The sequence below is a fragment of the Lissotriton helveticus genome, chromosome 1_1 (assembly GCF_964261635.1).
Source record: "Lissotriton helveticus chromosome 1_1, aLisHel1.1, whole genome shotgun sequence".
Taxonomy (NCBI): domain Eukaryota; kingdom Metazoa; phylum Chordata; class Amphibia; order Caudata; family Salamandridae; genus Lissotriton; species Lissotriton helveticus.
The window spans coordinates 231823319-231841780 of NC_136057.1; the positions used below are offsets into that span (position 1 = coordinate 231823319).

An 18462-nucleotide genomic window follows, 5' to 3' on the forward strand; every position below is an offset into this window, starting at 1 on the left:
AGACAGCGACGTGTGCTGGAACTGTGATAAAGAAAGGGGAGACTTAGAACACCTCCTACTAAAATGCCCAAAAATCAAGGACTTCTGGGGGAAGATCAGAACACTTATCCACGAGATCACAGGCATAGACATACAAACAGACCTCACAAGCCTGGCCCTAGGGTTCACGTCCCAGGCAATCACAAAGACAGAGGACCGGGACCTCATTGATCTCCTGCTGACAGCCGCAGTCAAAATAGTCCTAACTAACTGGAAGGACACATCAAAGGCGGCTCCACAGGCGTGGCTCAACTGGGTCACGTTCCTCAGGGGGGCGGACAACATCACAGCAAAACACACACCGAAAACGCACAAGCAGTCGACCATGTGGGGGTCCTTAGACCACTACCTGTCATCACACAAGCCACCGTAGGCGTGAACAAGATACATCTGAGGGCGCTTGCTGAAATAGTTTTGTGATAACAGAACACCGTGCACATCTCCTACTTTATCTATATCTCTCTCCACTGTCCCCCCGGGGCGCGGGGCACAAGACGATTGATCACAGAGACGTACAAATGCCATGGAACACCAATGGACGGAATACGAACTATGAGACTATGAGACTACGAACTGGCGAATGATCTCAAGAGTACGGACTATCGCTCCCCCCCGCCCCCCCCCCCTTTTCTTTCCTTATTTCCTCCTTTCTCCTCTTTAGCCTATTTTCTTCTTTCTTCTTCCACTCATGTATAAGCCTCGTCCCTGTATGTAAAATTATATTTTTCTATATACAATAAAGAATTTTGGAATAAAAAAAAAAAGAAACCTATAGTTCACAAGTAAATACATCAAAAACCTGTTAGATATTTGTTGCAAACAATTATTAGAAACAGTTCAATAGAAGTCAGTTTTAAAAAAAAACTGCACAAGTTGGAATGTGTAGAGAAATGCAGAAAGATTCTACATTTTCTCTAATTATCCAAGGAGTGCAAAAATAAACATGTTCTCTCTACTCATCACTGTGAGCTAGAAAATAGAGCAGACGAAGGAAAATCATTGGTTCGTTTCAGTTGCTTTAAACAGCTGCTCCAATTATGCTTCATGACCTGACCAACATTTCACCTTGGCTGCTGGGTCAGCCAGTTCGCTTTGTGATATCAGAACTCAACTGTAATAACATATAATAGTGGAGATCTGACTTCTTTCCTTTATAATTGGTGACTGGGTGCGTCACAAGACGCTGATTATAAAGAAATTTGAGACATGCATTTATACAGGGACTGCAGAATCCCATGTATTATATAGAAGTTGGAGACGGGCTTTTATATGGGAATGCAGAATCCAATGTGTTATAAAGACATTTGATACAGGGATTGCTGAATCTCATGTATTATAAAGAATTTAGAGACAGGACTTTATACAGCGATTGCAGAATCCTAACTATTATATCCTACTAATGCTGCCTCGTTCTCTCTTCACAGTACACGATTTCAGGAATCTTGTCCGTCGTCACAGCATGCTGTCCAAAGACATCCTTGGTAAGTCATTCATAGAGAATCTGACAGGAGTGGGTTTGTAGATGAGATGAGTGTGTGTGAATTGTGGGACTTCCTTTTATGTATATATATTTGTTTGGCTTCTTAATGCATTTGATTGTTCGGTTCTGCTTTTATATGTTTATGCTATGAGTGAAGGTGAATTTCATTTATTTTCTTTGGTGCAGTGTGTACATGTGTTGTCTTGAGTGCCTGCATGTATATATTTTTGTATTTCCACTGAGTTTGATACTTTTGTGTTGTTTAAGCTCTGCATGTGTCAGTTTTGTGTATCCTCTTTAATTTGCTTTCGATTTGCGTAAGGCAGAATGACTAAAGGTGGAAAGATGTCAAAGGGGCTGCCCTATATATGGTATGGGCGCTATGGGCATTGCACTTAATTTATTATTTTAATTCTACTTGTTCGTGCAATACCTTGCTTGCTCCCCTTACAATACATGTAGTGCTTGCTAATAGCAGCAAATAGCTGAATGAGTGAATAAAAGTTTATAGACCGTGCAAGCTATTGCTGCATAAAGTGAAGTGATCTGGACTGGTTTCTTTTAGTAGGAAGTTTATCAGCAATTCTATGTGACTGTTTTTTTATTTTCTAGATCTCGCTAAGACAGCTTTAGCTGTCTGTTGGAGACCTATTGTCTCCAATATATTACCTTTCAATATCACTCCTTCCTGCGTCTGTTCTGTCTCAAGACTTTTTTCCCAAAAGCAGAGCAGCTCTTGCTCTGCATTTCAGAAAATGACATTTCCTTAGTTTGTAAATGAGTGAGGGAGCCCACAGAAGGGCAGATGGCATTATGGTATATTTTATAGAGTGCAGTACCCCCTTTACACTGATACTCACACCAGCCTCCTCAGACCAAGTGGAATCAACTGGAACTTCCTGGATATAAGTACACTAGTTGTATGTTGGAAACTTCTGCGAAATGTTCTATGACGAGTGAGCGCTACAAAAGGACACTGACACATACCTGCTCCAACGGCAACAAAAAGTCGAATGTGATGATTATTGACAGACTTCCGTTTTTGGTCACTGTTTGGACCAGTGGTGGTTTCAGATAGTGTAAGAACAATGGGATTTGGGCCCCCTTTCTACTGTGTAGTCCTGAATGTGTAAATTGTTTTAGTGCTGGACTGATGAGTATTGGAGGTGGTACGCTTCCGGCATAAATGCGTAAGCTTGTGTTCTCTGCTACTGAGAAGATAGAACAGTCCATGACTTTGTGGGCACTTGCAAAGAACCAAGTAAGAGTGACATGTGAGGCCAGCTTGAATTTGGGGTGTAGACCACCTTTACACCGTGGAGAATAATGCTGTCCGCTGCTCAATAGAGAAGACTGTTTCCGGAGGGCCAGCTTTGAATTCGACGCATGGGATTTGAGCATTGGGTAATGCACCAAAGTTAGGCTTCATCCTTTTGCTAGGAGTGGATTCTTTTAGCTGGTTGAGTAATGAAGTGAAGACATTTATGTGGATCTCGCATTCCAAGTGTTAATGCTTCTTTGCAAGCATCGGGGGGCCTTCGTGGGTCCATTGTGTGCTGCCGATGGCCTGCCTCTCAAGAGGATTCCAGGAGCTCAGACCGGGGCTCCTGAAGTGTGCACTGAATCGCTTTTGTGGTGTTTAATTTTCTCCAGTAGTTTATGCTTTCTTAGCCTTATACTGGACTCTCTACAACCTGCCCAAATATCCTCTCATTAGCATAACCAAATTTGCTGGCTATCGATGTGGATGTAAAACGACGTACAAACTACGAATCATGTCTTCAAGGGGGTCGACAGCCATGGACATGTTCCTACCTCTCTGCGCACTGAGGATGATGTCTTGGAGTTGAGGCTGACCACAAAGAGATGAGATGACCAGGCCCTCTGAAACAGTAAATTGATGCCAAGAATTTAGCGCTTAATCACACTGATTTGCAACGGTAATTAGTGCCAAGAACAAGCTACAAGTCAGCGCAAAACATGTCCGCTATAGTTTTTGTAGCTTTGCTTTTCTGCACCATGACACATTATCACATACCCAATGGATCGATTGACTTACTCGACAAGCATATACTGTTCATTAGGACTACCAGAGAAGAAGTCAGCTGAAGCCCCTGATCACACACTTTGATCAAAGTGCAAAAGCTGCGAAGTTTGAGGGATGATTTGCCCCTTGACCTCTTCTACTTCCTTTGTCCAACCTGGGGTTAGCCGAGTTAAATCCACTTGTGACTTATCTCTCTCTGTCACTTTGCAATTCTGATCCTTTGATCCATATTATTGGAAGCCACCCCCTTACCTTCATTCCACCTCCCCCCGTGCACCTTCAGACCTGCTCTGCCCTTGCACCTTCTTATCCTGGAAAGTAGCCAGAATTATTTCCTATTGCTTTCTTCTCCCCTTCCTGCTTATGAAGTAAATATGTATAGATGATCTATATACTACAATATTTATGGTTAGTGTCTGAACTGCGTCCCAATCTTCTTTTCATTATGAATATATATCCTCTACAAATCCTAAATTTACTCACCCAAAATGTTTTGAACCTTGTGTATGTTGTACTCTTGCAAATCAAGTTCGCCGAAATTGCTATTTGCTGCTAAAATGAAATAAATGTTTTTATAAATAAATAATTCATATATAACAAAACATAAATATTAAATACGCTGGGCCCGATTCACAGAATGAACTTAAGACTCAGTCCTAAACTTGCTCCTATTTTAGTATTCACAGAATGCACTTACTACTTTTGGCATTCACAGAATGAATTTACTACTTTTGGTATTCACAGAAGTTAGGATTTTGTCTAAAGTTTGTCTTAAGACAAACTTAAGACAGACTTAAGACAAAATCCTAACTTCTCTGAATACCAAAAGTAGTAAGTTACTTCTGTGAATGCCAAAAGTAGTAAGTGCATTCTGTGAATACAACAATAGTAGTAAGCTTAGGATTGAGTCTTAAATTCATTCTGTGAATCGGGCCCATAAACAATACGATATATGAAATAATAAATCATATATATACTTTTATATCTTTTTTATTTTTTTTATTTAAACATTTCATTTTTAAAAGTACTAACTTACTGTGATATTATTAAATACATGATCATACATTATTTTGCATAAATAAATTAATTCACGAATACATTATAATAAATAATACATATTTAGACCTTATGTACTATATGCTCTTGCACATCGGGGTTTGTTGAAATTACTTCCTGTTGCTGTAGAGGAATAATGTAAATTGGCAATTATTAAAATATCAGTCACAATAAAAAAAACACACAATGGAAACTATTCATTAAGCAAATGCCAAGTAAAAAAGCTTTGTCTTGCATAATCTACTCTTGATGACTAGAACTTTTATTGACGTCCTGTCCTTAAAGTTCTCGGATGCCAAGTGTATCTGAACCAACCATCTGGACCATGATGGTACCATGAAGGCCTAAAATAACCATCCAGCTCTTGATGATACCGTGACAGCCTGAAACAGCATCTAGACCATGAGGGTACCGTGACAGCCTGAAACAACATCCAGACCACGATGGTACCTTGACAGCCTCAAACATCCCGACCACGATGGTACCGTGACAGCCTGAAACAACATCCAGACCACGATGGTACCGTGACAGCCTGAAACAACATCCAGACCTTGAGGGCACTGTGACAGTCTGAAACAACCATCCACCCCATGAGGGTACCATGACAGCCTGAAACAACCCTCCACCCCATGAGTGTATCGTGACAGCCGGAAACAACCATACACCCCATGAGAGTACCATGACAGTCTGAAACAACCATCCAACCTATGAGGCCACCGTGATAGCCTGAAACAACCATCCACCCCATGAGGGTCCCGTGACAGCCTGAAACAACCATTCAAACCATGAGCATACTCCAGCATACTAAATAATTGAATGCCTCATCATCGTGAAGGTTTATTGAGAATGGCACATTCATCTACTAACCCACTGGCCGAATAGCACCTGTGTTCACAAGCAGGATGCACTGTTTGTCTGCCAGAAGCTAAACAGACCCTTTTGGACCACTATCTCCTCTGGTCACTAAAGGTAAAACTTCGTGAAGGACCTCTCCTGCCAGGCAGAGAGACAAAGATGATTGTCACTTCTTGATGGACACTTGTGTGATTGGTGCCTGCATCGTCACTCTCTCTCCTCAATCAATCAATCAATCAATCAGGGGAATTGTAAGCACGCTACTCACCCGTGAGGGTCTTAAGGCACTGGTGGGGGTGCGGGGGGGGGGGTGCAGATCTGTTAGCCGAAGATCCAGGTCTTGAGAGTCTTCCTGAAGGTGTTCAGAGAGGGAGCGCATCTGATGTGTGCTGGTAGCTCGTTCCAGGTCTTGGCCACCTGCTCTGGCTCTGTGGATGTGCGGGGTTTCTGCCCGTGCGAGGTTGGAAGATCGGAGGTTTCTTTTGGGTATGTGGAAGTTGATTCTGTCATTGAGGTATATGGGTCCATTGTTGTGAAGGCATTTGTAGGCGTGAGTGAGGATTTTGAAGGTGACTCTTTTCTCCACGGTATGCCAGTGGAGTCTTCGTGGGTGTTGGCTGATGTGTTTGTGCTGGGGGATGCATAGGATGAGTCTGGCCGCGGTGTTCTGTATTGTCTGGAGTTTGCGGAGTAGGGACTTATTGATGCCGGCATAGAGTGTGTTTCCTTAGTCCAGTCTGCTGGTGATGAGTGCGTGGGTGACTGTCTTCCTTGACTCAGGGGGGTCCTTTTGAAGGTCTTGCGAAGGATGTGGAGGGTGCTGAAGCAGCTGGAGGTGATGGTGTTGACCTGTCGGTTCATGGTGGAGATGTGTGGCTCACTGGTTAGAAGCGGCAGACCCTGAAGCAGAGGTCGGCCCGGGACCAGGGTTCAATTCCCGACGCGGCAGGGTCTTGGGTCAATGTCCGCGGACTCGATAATTCTCGCTTAGGTGCCTACGCTAACCATGGGTCCCACTCTGCAACTCTGGGCAATAGCTTGCTTAATCTCCACAACGGCCCCAGCAACGCCGGGGATGCCTGGCTTCACCTTGGGGTGCCCTCTCACAGGGAAAGCCAGGATGGGTTCCCCAGCGGTATACAGCGCCAGGACACCACGTAACGAGGTAACAGTGCGCTTTACAAGTATACATACATTACATTACATTACATTACATACATTACATTACATTACATTACATGGTGAGTGCTGAGTCGAGTACGATGACGAGGTTTTTGGCATGGTCCGAGGGGGTAGATGGGCTTCCGAGGGCAGTCGGCCACCAGGTGTTGTCCCATGCAGAAGGAGTGGTTCCAAGGACGAGCACTTCTGTCTTCTCAGAGATGAGCTTCAGGCAACTGTTGGTCATCCAGACTGTGACGTCTTGCATTCCTTTCTGGATGTTGAGTTTGGCGGTGGAGGGGTCTCTGGTGAGGGAGAGGATGAGCTGGGTGTCGTCGGCGTAGGATACGATGTTGAGGCTGTGTTGTCGGATTATAGCTGCAAGGGGGGCCATGTAGATGTTGAAGAGGGTCAGCTCAGCTTTGACCCCTGTGGGACTCCGCAGGTAATTTTCGTGGGATCAGAGAGGAAAGGTGGTAGTCTGATCCTTTGGCTTCTTCTGGGGAGGAACAATTGGATCCAGTCCAGTGCTGTTCCTTGGATGCCTACTTCGTGTAGTGTGGCGACTAGTGTGCGGTGAGAGACGGTGTTGAAGGCCGCTGAAAGGTCGAGGATGTGGGCTGCGGAGTGGCCTGGGCCAGGAGGGTGCAGATGTCGTCTGCACGGGGAGTAGGGTGGTCTCAGTGCTATGGTTGCTTCGGAATCCAGATTGGGACAGGTCGAGGACAGCATTCTCTTTGATGAAACGTGTCAGTTCCCTGTTGACTGTTTTCTCTGCCACTTTGGCTGCGAAGGGCAGGAGCGAGATGGGCCGGTAGTTCTTGAGGTCGGTGGGGTCGGCTGTGGGCTTCTTGAGCAGGGGCCTGACTTCTGCGCACTTCCAGTCATCTGGGAAAGTGCCTGTCTTGAAGGTGGTGTTAATGGTGCGGTGCAGTTCGGGTGCGATGGCCGCGGCAGCTCTGTGGTAGATGAGCGGGGGCAGGGGTCAGTGGGCTCCTGCAGTGCTTTCTGTATTGATTGCCCGGATGTTTGGTCAGTAAACTGCAAAGACTGCAGGCCTGGGTTTGGTGCATGCTGCTGTGTATTTCTGACCCCTGCTTTCTCCGCTACCTGCCTGTGAAGCAGCACATTCAGTTCAAGTCTCCGTGCGTTGTTCATCAGGTGTTCAGCCAGGTTGAACTTGACTGTTTAACTGACCCATTCATCTCTTACACCCGCTGTAGGTCCTTATGATTGTCCTCGGACCTCTTTTTCTGTCCACGTGATGTAAATGGGCGTGGTGGGTGGCCGGGCTCTCAGAGTCTTGGGTCCTCAGCCCTGGAAGGCTTCACCCAGTAACTGATGCCACATTCTGTACTCACACAGTTAAACTGGACTAAACACTTACTTTATTTGTGAACGATGCCAGCTTCCTTTATGCCTTTTTAGGTCGAGCTCAGCAATGCGAAGCATTGCGTCTAGCTCGAAAACTTATGTCGCCCGTCTCCTGGGAATCTGAGACAGGGGTCGGCCACGCGCGGCGATTGATGTTCATGATTGCGCACGTCCAGGCCGGCACCGTGCACATCCCCTGCCTCAGATTCCCACGTAAACACACAGGCAGGCAGGCACAGACGCAGGCACATAGAAGCGCGCGCACACACACGCACACACACAGCCACGCACGCCCCCCCGGGCTCACGCGCACACACACAGCCACGCACGCACCCCCCCCGCTCACGCGCATACACACACGCACACACACAGCCACCCCTCCCCCCCCACTCACCTGGCTCTTTTGTCGTGACTCCCCTGGTATCTCCGCACACACACGGCAGGAACACACACGCAGGCACACTCCCCTCCACCCCAATACCTTACCAGACTCGCCCCCTCCTGGGGCCCGGGACTTCAGCTGTGGCACTTCGCTAAAATCGCTTTCACTCCGGGCTTGCTCCTCAAAACGAAACGAATAATTTGCTTAGATTCCGTTGGTCCCCACAAAGTACACTGACCAATCCCCGTGGTCCCTTCGCCTTTTGTTTTTCAGGTCTACTCCAATCGCACGCACATTTCTGGGGAGTGGCTACTGCCTTTGTGGAGCTGGCCAATTGCCATCTCAGAGCTAAAATAGTATTAGCATTCATCAACACCATGTGTCCAATAACCTGTCCCTGCTTGTAGAAGGGCGGGGCTTCCAAAGGCAGTGACACTATTGAATGCTTTCAGATAAACTATCTGGACCCTCGTATCCCTTCTTTGATTTCGCCGTTTGAGGTATTCCCAATACTCCTTTTATTCAATTATTGTTTTCTTTTACATTTAATGGTGATTTGCTTGCGCGTTCACGTCGTGTCTGCTGGTGCCCGTTTATCACAGTACCCATCTTCCTTGTTTAAAATGTTGTTCTTTGCTTAAAATATATGTCCCCACACCCCGATTACCTATTCCCCCTCACTGGGCCTGTGGAGATATCTCTTTCCGTCCACCCCCACAGAGTCCGGGGTGTCGTGCGCTCCTTTCCAACATAGAAAGGGGTGTACTCCTGCCTTTGACTGGAGTACACCTGGTATCGTTTCCAGGCTGTGATGTTGGCAGGAGCGGGGTCTGTGAATGACACAGGTGTAAACTCCCAGTTTGTGGGGGCGCTCACCGCAGGGCCAGCCTGGCCTCGGAGGGCAACCCCGCCTCTGCCGCGGGGTGTCCTCCCTGTGTAATCTCAGAAGGCCTCGGGGTGACATCACTCGGGGAAGTCACAGGATTCAGGGCGCCGAGGTCAGCTGTGTGCATTCCTGGCAGTTGTAAATCCAGTCACTTCTGCTGCTGCAGAGGATTTAAGAGCGCAGCCCCCCTCCACGGAATCCATGGGGGGGGGGGGGGCGCTTTTAACAAGGGGGGCAAAGTCAGTAGAGAGGTAGAGAGGAGGCCGGGCGGAGCAGAAGTGGCCTAGCTCATTGGGTGAATGCACCCACTGCAGGCATTGGCATGAAACCATTTAAAAAACATCAAGGTAGCTCGGTGGGTTGATGCACTGCCTTGCTCCCCCTAAAATGTGCCTTTCATGCAGCTGGTCAGCGCACGTGGGGAGCTCTGTCTTCCCGGGGTCACGGCAGTCCCTCATTCACTCATTCACTCACCTTCAGTGGTCGCACCCTGCCCTGATATTTCTCACTTTGGCTGCTTCAGGGCGCTTTGAGGCAGGGAGGGAGTGGGCAAGCTGGGAGGAGGATTGAGAAACTGAAAGCTCAAGCCCGATGCCCGGCTCTGGCTCGGCTCGAGCTCCTCTCGAGCCCTCGAGCCCGAGCCGAGCCTTCACGTAGAGCCTTCACACGCACTCTACCCTCATGCACCGAGATGGAAATGAAAAACATGAACCTTTGATGTGAGACTGAAGAGGGAAAGAAAACCCATCTAGTGGCTGGACTCTAAACTATATGAAACCAGAAAACATGGCATCAAGCCCAGCTGCTCCACTTGAGCACATTGTGTGATCATGCGCACATACTGTTTTTCACCAGCCTCCTGTTATTTCAATCTCACGCATGAGAGCGCCTTGAAGTACCTGGGCTCAGGGTGTGCTGTAAAAGAAACCTTGCATGTTTGAGGTCATAGAATACAATCTTGCATGAGTGCTCACTAAACTTTTTAAAACCAAGACCCACTTTTTAGAAGGACAAACCTTCGCGACTCACCCACCTTTAAGGGACAAGAGGCGGGTGAGTTATGAATGTTACTAAAGCTTGGTGCGGTATCACCCTGTCATTTGCAGACAGCACGCTTCCTATTGAAGTGTCCACTATCTTTGCACAGAAACATATTTTACCAATAAAACTACACAGCGCATGAATGATGATGTGTGGGAATCGGGTTTTTGTGAATATTTATCATTTGTGCATCCGCAAGTAAGGTGTCTGGATTTGTTTTGTTCCATTTAAAACCTCTGTTTCCATCACACTTAAGAAATACAAATAAAACCTGCTCATTTTTGCTTTCCTCGCTGAAAATGTTCTCAGAGTACCCGTTTTTAGACCTGGGGAAAAGGGCGGCTCTTACAAGAGAACGTGTTTCATGGGCAATAAAGTAGTAACATCACACATTTAAGAAATACAAACATACGTATGTCCATGAAAAAGACAGTAAAATAAATGCTTTTCTTTTTGATGGAATACAAATTTTTAAAATAGAAATGTTTACACGTACTGCCCATAGTAATCTTGGCCTTCTAATTGACAAGAGCTTATGTTTTCTGTAGTGTTTCCATCCACCCCCCCACTCCATCCATCCCCCACACTCCACCCTATCCACCACTCTAGCGCCCACACTCTACCCGCCCACCACTCTACCCTCCAACTCCACCCTCAAAATCCACCATCCAAATCCACCATCCAGGCACTACTACACCCTCCAAATACACCCTCCGACTACACCCTCTAACTCCACCATCCAACTATACCCTCCAACTCAACACTCCAAATCCACACTCCAACCCCTTCCTCCAACTACAAATCCAACCTCCAAAAACACCACCCAACTCCACACTCCAACATCCAAATCCACCCTCCAACTACAACTCCAGCCTCCAAATCCACCCTCCAAATCCACCCGCAAACTACAACTACGGACTCCAACTCCACACTCAAAATCCAACTCCACTCTACAACTCCACTCTACAACTCCACCCTCCAAATCCACCCTCCAAATCCACCCTCCAACTCCACCCTCCAAATACATACTCCAACTCCACCCTCCAACTCCACCCTCCAACTACATCATCCAACTACACCATCCAAATCAAAATCCTACATCCAAATCCACCCTCCAAATCCACCCTACACCCTCCAACTCCACCCTCCAAATACACCCTCCAACTCCAACTCAAAACTCCACACTCCAAATCATTCCCCAACTCCACCCTCCTACTCCACCCTCCAACTCCACCCTCCAACACAACCCCTCAACGCCACAGCTTCACTCAACACCACTGCATCACTCAACACCACTGCATCACTCAATGCCACAGCATCACTCAACGCCACAGCATCACTCAACGCCACAGTGTCACTCAACGCCACAGTGTCACTCAACGCGTCACTCAACGCCACAGCATCACTCGACGCATCAGCATCACTCAACGCCACAGCATCACTCAACACCACAGCATCACTCTGCACCACTCAACGCCACAGCACCACTCAACGCCACAGCACCACTCAACACCACAAGAAAAAACTCAACGCAGCATCACTCAGCGCCACAGAAAAACTCAGCGCCACAGAATCACTCAGCACCACTGAATGCCACAGCACCCCACAACGCCACAGCACCCCACAACGCGACAGCATCCCACAATGCCACAGCACCCCACAACGCCACAGCACCACTCGATGCCAAAGCACCACTCAGCGCCACAGCATCCCTCAATGCCACAGCATCACTCAATGGCACAGCATCACTCAACGCCACAGCATCACTCAACGCCACAGCATCACTCAACGCAACAGCATCACTCAACGCCACAGCTTCACTCAACGCCACAGCTTCACTCAACGCCACAGCATCACTCAGCACCACTCAACGCCAGAGCACCACTGAATGCCACAGCATCACTCAGCACCACTGAATGCCACAGCATCACTCAGCACCACTGAATGCCACAGAATCACTCAGCACCACTGAATGCTACAGCATCACTCAGCACCACTGAATGCCACAGCAACACTCAGCACCACTGAATGCCACAGCATCACTCAGCACCACTGAAGGCCACAGCATCACTCAGCACCCCTGAAGGCCACAGCATCACTCAGCACCACTGAACGCCACAGCATCACTCAGCACCACTGACGCCACAGCATCACTCTGTGCAACCATTTAACAACAACTGGCTCTAATATGTTCTCTCAATGTGTCACGATTTATTACAAATGTAACAAAAAAATGTTAATATTTCACTTCTGTTCTTGGATTTTCATCACAATAAAATACACTGAACATAATCTTCCCAAAAGTTATTTACAAAAGTTTAAGCTATTGCCATTATAAATTACAATAACTTTTATTTAAGTATTAATTATTAAAAAAAATAAAAGACATTGTTATTTGTAATATTAATACATCTAAGTCATGTAAATACAACACATATTGCATTACAAATGCTATAGGTGTCACGTTTGCGAAAGTTAAAACTATTGGCATTGTAAATGACAAAGCTATTAATTTCACTATTTTCAAAACCAACACATAAATAAAACATTTGTCATTTACAATACCAATACCTAATGCGAGACCTATTGCATTGCAAATGCTTGTTCTGCTAGTGCCAAAGTTTATTCAGGTGAACTCATGCTCTAAGTGTACTTTATGAGACAAATAAAGTAAAAACAAAGCTGCCAAGGATTCAGATTGCTTTATGTGTGATATTGTCATAGTTTCAGAGTAATTATGAGGGACATTCAACTACTATGAGTGATACTTATTCGCGAGCAGTGTAATGTCACCCACACTTAATAGTAGCATGGTACAGTCCACAGCCTAGGTCGGACACCTGTTGCTTGGTGGGCAGCAGAGAAACAATAAATTAAAGAGAGATTCCTTGCCTGAGCCTCCCTCCCTGGCAACCAATCAAACTAATGACATGATGAGATCATGATCAATTGCCAGAGTCTGTCCAGGCTCTCTGCCATGTGGGACCCGAGGCAGGCCGAATACGGGATGTGGGAGAGGCCCCAGCAGGGATCTTCTCCCTGTTCAGTTCTGCAATGAGGCCCCTCTTTTACTGCAGTTTAGACTGACCCAGTTGTTGGCATGTATTTAGATGCTTTGTTTTGCGGCTGGACCTTCACATCTGTTTGATACATTGATTTGAGCAGGGGTTGCCTTTACACTAATTAGGTGGCTGTGTGGTTTTGTATTTTGGTCTTCAAATTTCCGAAGTTCGGTTGGTTTACTATGCTAGCAGGATATTTCCATTTTCCACCTCATAATATAGTGCGAATCCTATACCTCCCGTGGTACACTATCGCCACCTTGTGGCGTTTAGAAACAGCACTGGAGCTCAGCTTTAATGCCACCATCTCTCCCAGCAAAGCAGAAAGAATTCGCCGGAGCACAGTCTTTTTATGATACCTATCGAACTCCATCACTGTGGGACTGAGGGCCTCCACCCATCAGCGCAGTGGAAGGTTGAAAGGTCAGACACCCCCTATGAGCACACATCTCGTGAAATATCTGCCCGCCCCCTAATTCATAGCAGGTCATGCAAATGTCATATATTGTGCTAAAGTATTCACTTCTGTGGACCTACATATTTAGGTACAAAGCTGCATTGTATTGTACAGTGGATGAATGGTAGAGACTGCCAAGAGAGGGCTAGGAGGTGAGTCTCCTACAGTAGGGGGCGGAGGGGGGAGGGGGTTTGGGGGGAGGTGGGCGCTGCCCCAGGGAAGGAGGGAGCAGAGTTCCAGGGCGGATGACGTAAGTGCCAGCTAGGGTGGGGAGCAGGTAGGCTGGGCGAATTTGTGCCGTAGGGTTGCACTAAGAGGTATATTCCCACAACGTGTTCTGTAACCAACTCATAACATCATAACATTTAAACCCCTCTGCAGGTGAAAGGTGGCCTTGTCCTGAACATCATCTGTGCCTTTGCTGCTGGGGTGGCCGGGGTGGTGTACCTGGTCACCATCGTCTTCCATGCCTTGGCATTAATACTGGTGCGCTGCACGCCGCAGCGGCCAAAGTGTGACACTTCAAAGCACCATGTTTACGTGAGTCTATTGCTATATTTAACAGTTTTACTCCACTATCTTCTGTTCTTTTTGTCATGATCATCATTATATGTCCCCGCTCATTTCTCCCCCTCTCTCTCTTCTCTCTGTCCTTTCATCTTATTCTACTCCCAAATCTAACTTAGATATAAACTATTCAGCACTGTAAAACGTAAGGGTACTCGTAGTTCATCAAAGGGAGAGATGGGCCAGAAGGCAGGCAGGGAGGTAACCAGACAAAAACAGATATATGGGAGCTTTTTATTCGCTCCAGAGACAAAAACTTCGAATGAGAGGAGTACATGACTCGTGAAGGTGGGAGTTTAACAGGATTCACTTGAAAGAAAGACATTCAAAGAAAACTTGGTAGGAAAGAACAAGGTAGAGTTTAGAAGGAATGTAGTAGACAGGCCTGGAAGAGGTGAAATAATGAAAAGAAAAGTAGGAAAGAAGGAGCTGGAGGGTGAAGGAAAAGATTTAGAATGAAATGAAAGGAGAAGGAGAGAAACAATGAGTGAACAGGTGTAGGCAGTACCAGTAGATGGTCAATGGGGCAGTAGAGGTGAAGTGGGGTTCATACCAAGTGTGCTGTGTTAGTGTACCTCTGTTGTTAAGGGCTTGCATTTCTGTTCTTAAGTGCTTGTATTTCTGTTCTTAAGTGCTTGTGTTACAGCATGTGTTTTTACCAAGATGGGCCTCACTGACAAGGCACTGTGAAGCCATCTGTAGTCGTTGACATGACCTAGCACATTTGGAGAGACTGCTGGAGTGTAAGGGGAGTGAGTTCCAGGCAGTTCTCCCTGTCACTAATGCGACAAATGAGATACAAATTGAGAATACGTTTCTCAGAGTAATTAGAGCAATTTGCTGTTGATTAGTAGCATTATTTCAAACATTTCTGTCTCCTTCAGTTTACTTTATTCTCTATCCTACCTGATGGTGTTTAAAAGGGTAAGCAATCCTAAAATCGCACAATCAGCCATGCCAGAAAACCTGTTGAAAGGATGTAGTCATTGAAAGTTGAGCCTTATAAATTTCACATGCTGCAGCGGATGTGCGCTGCGGGCGCGCGATCGCCAAAGGCAAGCCCGTCCGCGTCCAAATTGGACCAGGGGCCAGAACCCCTTCTGGTTTGAATCCTGATCGACAAATCCAATACACGGCGGAAGAAATAAAAAATCTGGCACCAGCAATTCTGAAGGCATAGGGTTGAAGTTGGCATAGGCTCCTTGTCGTGCAAAAACTGCAATAAGAATCTGAGACAGTTTGAGGTTGACATACAACAGAGGGAAAAACTGCTTTTCATACTGATGAACTGCCGATCTCTAGTTAAACACAAATTTGAGATCAGCTTGTCATGACTCCGCTCACTTAATGGAACGCCCCGCACAGGAGGGGAATTAGCCTCGCGTGGGCGATCCACGGCCGTTATGACGAGCTCAGCTCGTCATGAGCACAGCTCCATGACGAGCTCAGCTCTTCATGAGCCTCGAAGAGGCTAAGGATAAAATTCCTGATGCTATGTTTCTCACCGAAACATGGCTCAATGAAAGTGTAGTGTATTTCCTATATTCCCAATAGGCTCTGCGCATTGGAATAACATAAACAATAGTTTAGACGTAGGACTGAGGTCGACTAGGTCTCTACTGAATATGTTAGACTTAATTATGAATGCCAGCAAGCTCAGAGGTCATAGAAACTTTCTCGAATGAACAGGAAAGAGTTAACTTTCCTGATTTAGACAAGAAGGGATTAGTTTCTGACAACCGCATAAACATGACAACTTTGCTCCCCCCAGAACAAGGAGTATACCTTCAGAGTCGTGTGAAAACAATAGACAGCTATTTCACTCAGTCAATCGTGCATACTTAGTTTCACCAGAGTGCAGAGAAATAGAGAGACGGGCGTTTTCAATAAAAGTTGTTATTTATTGAGCAGTCCTCTTTCTCGTCGAAGAGAAGTGAATTGCCACAATTGCAATACTTGTCATAAAGTAAAGTGCGTACAGTAAAAGGAGTATTATGAAATAATACTGTAAAAGCATTGATATGGTTTCTGAGCCATATGATACTTAAAACGGATAAAATATATACATACATAAAATCATTGACTAAACGTACTCAACTCGTGCTTCTAAGATACGCCTACCCCGGTGTACCTAACCTAAGCCTAGTACATCGGAAGGGGTAAGTGAGCTGTAGTTTAAGTTAAGTTAGTTTTTGCCAAGAATCTGAATCAAGAATTCTCTTATGGATTTAATCAACTCCGTACCTTGGTTATAGAATGAAGGAGGTCTTGTATCTCGTTCTCAGGACTCGATCTCCCAGAAACCCGCATGCGTGACTGGAAATACTGGAACTGGATTTCTCGGCAGGAGAAAAGACAGCGTCTCTCTCAGTGCGTCAAATGGGAGGGTCGGCTTCCTTCAGCACTCGCATCAGCTGGGCGTCGGGCAAGTAGATAGCGGCTCTGCTCCAAACCACCGTGTGTTTGCTTAAGTCAGCGTTGGTATATTTATACCTGAAAGGTGCCGTGTTTGACGTAAGGTTGGACATAAGACGTCACTAAGAACTCACAGTTCTTTCTGGACTCCAGGAGTTCTTGCACAAATCAAAACAAAAGAAGGGGGAATTCCCGGGCTGCTGGAGGCTTGGTTTGTTTAAAGAACGCGTTGTACTTTCTAGGAGTCTATGGGAGTAGCCTTGCCGTATTTGGACTGCATTGGCTATGACTAAATATGGATATGATTCTTATGCCTTTATAAGGATATGTTTTGTAATAACCACATAAGGGCATGAATCAGGAATATTTAAATAGGGTCCTAGATACGTTCACAACACCCACTTCACGTATTATGTCAATCATTACTAAAATACTAAGCAATAGTAAACATATAACGATGCATGTGTTTTTCAACCCACCCCAAATTACATAAAATGCATTTGAAATGGTATATGGTATATACACGAAAATGAGTATTTGTACTGTACGGTTTTCAAGCAGTGGTATCATTCAGATAATGCATACATAAATATTGGCTGAATGAATTGCGAAAATTACATTTATGAAATTGCTCTTAATACAGAAAAGAAGGTCGAGACCATTTCATCACATATTTATACAATACTGTACATGTGCTAGAGGCTGAATCAAAATATTGTTTCTAGAGTTTCTAAATAGTTCTGTTCTCTAAGAATAGTTCTACTTTAAGCAGAGTACCGTGTGCCATAAAAGAGGTAAATATTTTGGAAATGGAAAAATAATTTTGTTTTCAGGGAAGAAAATAGTTCCAAATATTTTCAGTAGTTTTGTTTAGGAAAAACTGAAGGCCGAATTCAGAGTTCAGGGAACGCTGTGTGCTCGTTGTTTTAAAAGTTTTCTCGTTGTTAGGAGAGAACATCATATCAGACAGGCTTGCGAAAAATTGGTCTACAACAGTAGGTGAAAGTTCGACCAAGTTCGAAAAAGCTGAAATAGTGCATATGTGAGAATCATTGCTATCATCGATGTCTGGATCAGCAATGCTCACAGAAGGTTGTACCTGTGTGGTGCTGCTTTCATCTCGTACTTCACCGCCACCTAATCGTAATGGTGAAGTCTCAAAGAATGCCGTCATCAGAATAGGTAGCCGCTGGGGACAACACGTTGCATGAGCCGTTATCGAACCAAGCAAAGTATCGATACCCATAGGTACTGCTGATGGTAGTGTAAGACAGATGTCCAACACGCATTCTTCTCCGCATAAGCAGACATCGAAGCACAGGTAAGGTGCAATCTTGCCAGATTGGTCTGAATGAAAGAAACCAGGTTGTACTCAGATCTCTGAGCCGGGCAAAGCCGAGGACTTTACTGATCCGTTCTCGGTATCGTATATTGTATTGTATTGTATTGTATTGTATTGTAAGGGGCATTTATAAAGCGCGCTGACACCATGGGTTTCCTGGCGCTGGCAGACTGCCGGGGGACTGGGAGGGTTTAGGCAGACTGGGGGAAGAGCCAAGTTTTTAGGGATTTACGGAAGAGAATAAGGGAATTGGAAGTTTTGAGAGAGATGGGGAAGGAATTCCAAAGTTTGGGGGCCA

The 18462-nt window shown here is 45.8% G+C and overlaps 1 protein-coding gene across 3 annotated transcripts in view; it reads left to right on the plus strand.

Moving 5' to 3' along the window:
* Positions 1–18462, plus strand: part of LOC144787463 (membrane-spanning 4-domains subfamily A member 4A-like) — a 380273-nt gene that overhangs the window by 280085 nt on the left and 81726 nt on the right. For all 3 annotated transcript variants that reach the window (XM_078665340.1, XM_078665342.1, XM_078665341.1), the window contains exons 4-5: positions 1464–1520; positions 14222–14380. In XM_078665340.1, coding sequence (XP_078521466.1) covers positions 1464–1520; positions 14222–14380 — 216 coding nt within the window. The remainder of the gene's footprint in view (positions 1–1463; positions 1521–14221; positions 14381–18462) is intronic.